Source organism: Austrofundulus limnaeus, unplaced genomic scaffold, assembly GCF_001266775.1.
Source record: "Austrofundulus limnaeus strain Quisiro unplaced genomic scaffold, Austrofundulus_limnaeus-1.0 Scaffold163, whole genome shotgun sequence".
Taxonomy (NCBI): Eukaryota; Metazoa; Chordata; class Actinopteri; order Cyprinodontiformes; family Rivulidae; genus Austrofundulus; species Austrofundulus limnaeus.
In genome coordinates, this window is record NW_013952565.1 from 228,410 (window position 1) to 231,355 (window position 2,946).

Below are 2,946 nucleotides of genomic sequence, written 5' to 3' on the forward strand. Positions count from 1 at the left end.
ATGTATAACTGGTCGCAGTCCTCCTGTGAGTATCAGTCACATGGAGGCAGTGCTTAAAAGCCTGAATTTTGCCTGAAACTCTCAGACTGAAGAAGTCTCTTGGAGGAGAGACGAAACGTTTCATTAGAGAAGAACCTGTCCAGAAGACCTACACAATTATTTTCTGATTGATTGATTGATAATGGTTAAATCTGTTCAATTCCAATGGCATTTCCATAAAAACCTTTATACTGTATGACCTGTGGACCTGTCCTCTTCATACATTTGGAAATACAAAATGGTCTATTGTTAAGCAGCTCATTTCACAATGCAGCAAAAACAACAAATGTTACAAAACAAAAGCATCATGACAACAACTTCTCCTGGTTGACGTCTTTACTCTCTTCCAGCCTCAAGTGGTGTTGGTGACCTTTCATCCAGTCCTCCCAAGCATGTTACTGAAGCTTCACCACATTCACCTGATGATGATGATGATGATGATGATGACGACAACAGTAACAATGCTGACAGTGATGAGGAGGATGCCAGCTCTCAGTCGGCTAACTCAGTCTCTGACTCCAGCCATTCTTCTGCCAAACCAAGTATGTGTTTTTTACATAAAAAGTTAAAGAAGTGACAGAGTTTTTGTGTGTATCTAATTTGGTTTTCAGTGTGTAAAGTAAGTTGTGTTTTAATCTGTATTTATTTGTATGCATTAACATGTCTGCTGTATTGGTTTTGCCTAAATAGCAGTTATCCCGAATGCTAAGGAGATCGACTTGGCCAGGAGGAAGCGTCGTGCTGCTCGAGCCCAGAAAGAGTTCATCTCTTTGAGCAGAGATGGCCGAAGCTCGGCTGGCAGCACCCCAGATCACCATAGCAGACATGATGAAGATGATGATGAAGAGCCAGATGATCACGAGCGGAGGATTGAGTTCGCCCCACGAATGAAGAGCATCAGGGAAACGATTGCAGAAAAACTAGGTATGAGGTATGAGGGAAGGATAACATGGAAGATGGTGTAGTTCACAAGAAAAATAGGACATTTATTTATTTATTTATTTATTTATTTATTTATTTATTTATTTATTTATTTATTTATTTATTTATTTATTTATTTATTTATTTATTTATTTTCCCTATATGTCCTTATTTAATTCAATAATCATTATATGAATATAAAATAATAAATGGATCAGAACAGTGATATTACACAACCCATAACCATGTTATTAAAGATTTTAGTGAATTCATAAAAAAAAAAAGATTTAACAAAGAGCTGAAACAAAGTTTCTGTTTGAGGAATCAAAAATATTTCCAATCGTATGCATAAATAGATTTTTTTCAAACATTAAATCTATCATATTTGGCCTGTGTGAATAATTCTGTTTTCCTTTAAACCTGGTGATTTCTTTAAACTATAACATTAATTGATCTTTTTGTGTGTGAGTCAGGAGGATCTGATGACAGTTTCTCAAGCACTGATGGGGAGGAGCAGGAGCTTTGGGAGCAGACTCAGATTGAAAAAGGAGTCAAGAGACGACCAGGAGAGCAGGTAGGAAGGTCTACTAAACATTGTGGCCCTTTATTTTTTTTAATACTTTTGAAAGTTTTTGTTGTGAAATTTCTTGATTTTGTCTGATGTTAGATTTCACCATCTATAAACTGGTAATCATATAATAATACATTTTTCTAAAAGGCCTTTGTCAGTGCAGCTTCTGTGTGTGTACTTGTATTTTTTATCTTTTTAGGGCCGTTTCTGGTATACACACATACCTTGTCAAGACCAGTGTTCCCTATGGGGACCAAAGACCCATACTAGATGGTGGAACACCATTTTTGGGTTGGGGTTTGGGTTAGGACTAAGGTGTGAATTGATATTAGGCTAGGTTTAGGGTCCAGTATGAACTGGAGTGTTTAGGTTTAGGGTAAGGGGTCAGGGGTCAGGCTTCCCTTGTGCTTCACTTTGCTTCGTACGAGGGTCTGGACTCTCGGCTACAGAGAAGCGATTCTTGCTGGAGGCGTGGCCTCTGCTGAAGTTTAAAACGATTAGATCGGTTGGCCGTGACGTATGTGTATGTCAGCTCCTCTGTGAAGGAGGCTAAGCTAAGAAGCTAATCAGAAATTGTATGCGCTGTAAACAACCCTACTGAAAGGAGAGAAGTACCGAGCCAAACGAGACAACTGTAAATGAGAGCTGCTGCTTTGTCAGACAAATTTATTTTAATTTGGAAGCCTTATCAACACAGACTGGCTTCATTCACTTCCTTCACTGCCGTATGCTAAAATAACTAGCAGACACTGCGCAGAACATCGATGTTCTCTTCTCTGATTGGCCTGAATGAAATGCTCCTGGAGAAGTCCTTGTCTACGGGAGAAATCCCAGACGGAGCAGTGAAGGGAAACTAGAACTGAGCAGAACTGCGTAGGAAGGCAAGGGCCAGGCTAGGGGTCAGGGTTTGGCTAAAAAACTGGAAGTGAATTGAAGTCAGAATACATTAAAAGTCTCATTTCACCTTACAACCCCAGATGGGACCTCCGCTCACAGGATCAACTTCTCCTTATGGTTCCCCTCACTCGCTTTAAGACCTGTGGTGACCGTGCCTTCTCTGTGGCCCCCAGGCTCTGGAATGAACTCCATTTTAATCTGTGCTCCCTAGATAACAATGTCTCCTTCAAGAAACACCTAAAAACCCACTTTTTTACGCAAGCGTTTAGCTAACCACTCACCACTAATGCCAGCCTACCTCCATAGTGAATGCTCACCATGTGTTTTTTTCTATTATTGAACATCAGGCAGATTTTTCTCTCCCCGATTCTCTATGTTTTTTGTATTATTTGTGTATTTTGCTCTGCATTGACCGTGTATCTGAGTTACAATTTTAGAATTTAATCTTGTCTTGATTTGATGTTTCATTACATTGCTTATGTTTTATTATGTTTTTTTCTGTTTCGTTTTATCTTTCC

General features: G+C 39.2%; 1 protein-coding gene across 1 annotated transcript in view; it reads left to right on the plus strand.

Annotated features, from left to right (window-relative positions):
- Positions 1–488: 488 nt before the first annotated feature.
- gcfc2 (GC-rich sequence DNA-binding factor 2) overlaps positions 489–2,946 on the plus strand; it is a gene marked incomplete at its 5' end in the record, with an annotated part of 19,936 nt that continues 17,478 nt past the window's right edge. Inside the window, 3 exon segments of the mRNA XM_014017191.1 lie at positions 489–581; positions 730–963; positions 1,434–1,534. Of these exon segments, the coding sequence (XP_013872645.1) occupies positions 489–581; positions 730–963; positions 1,434–1,534 (428 nt within the window).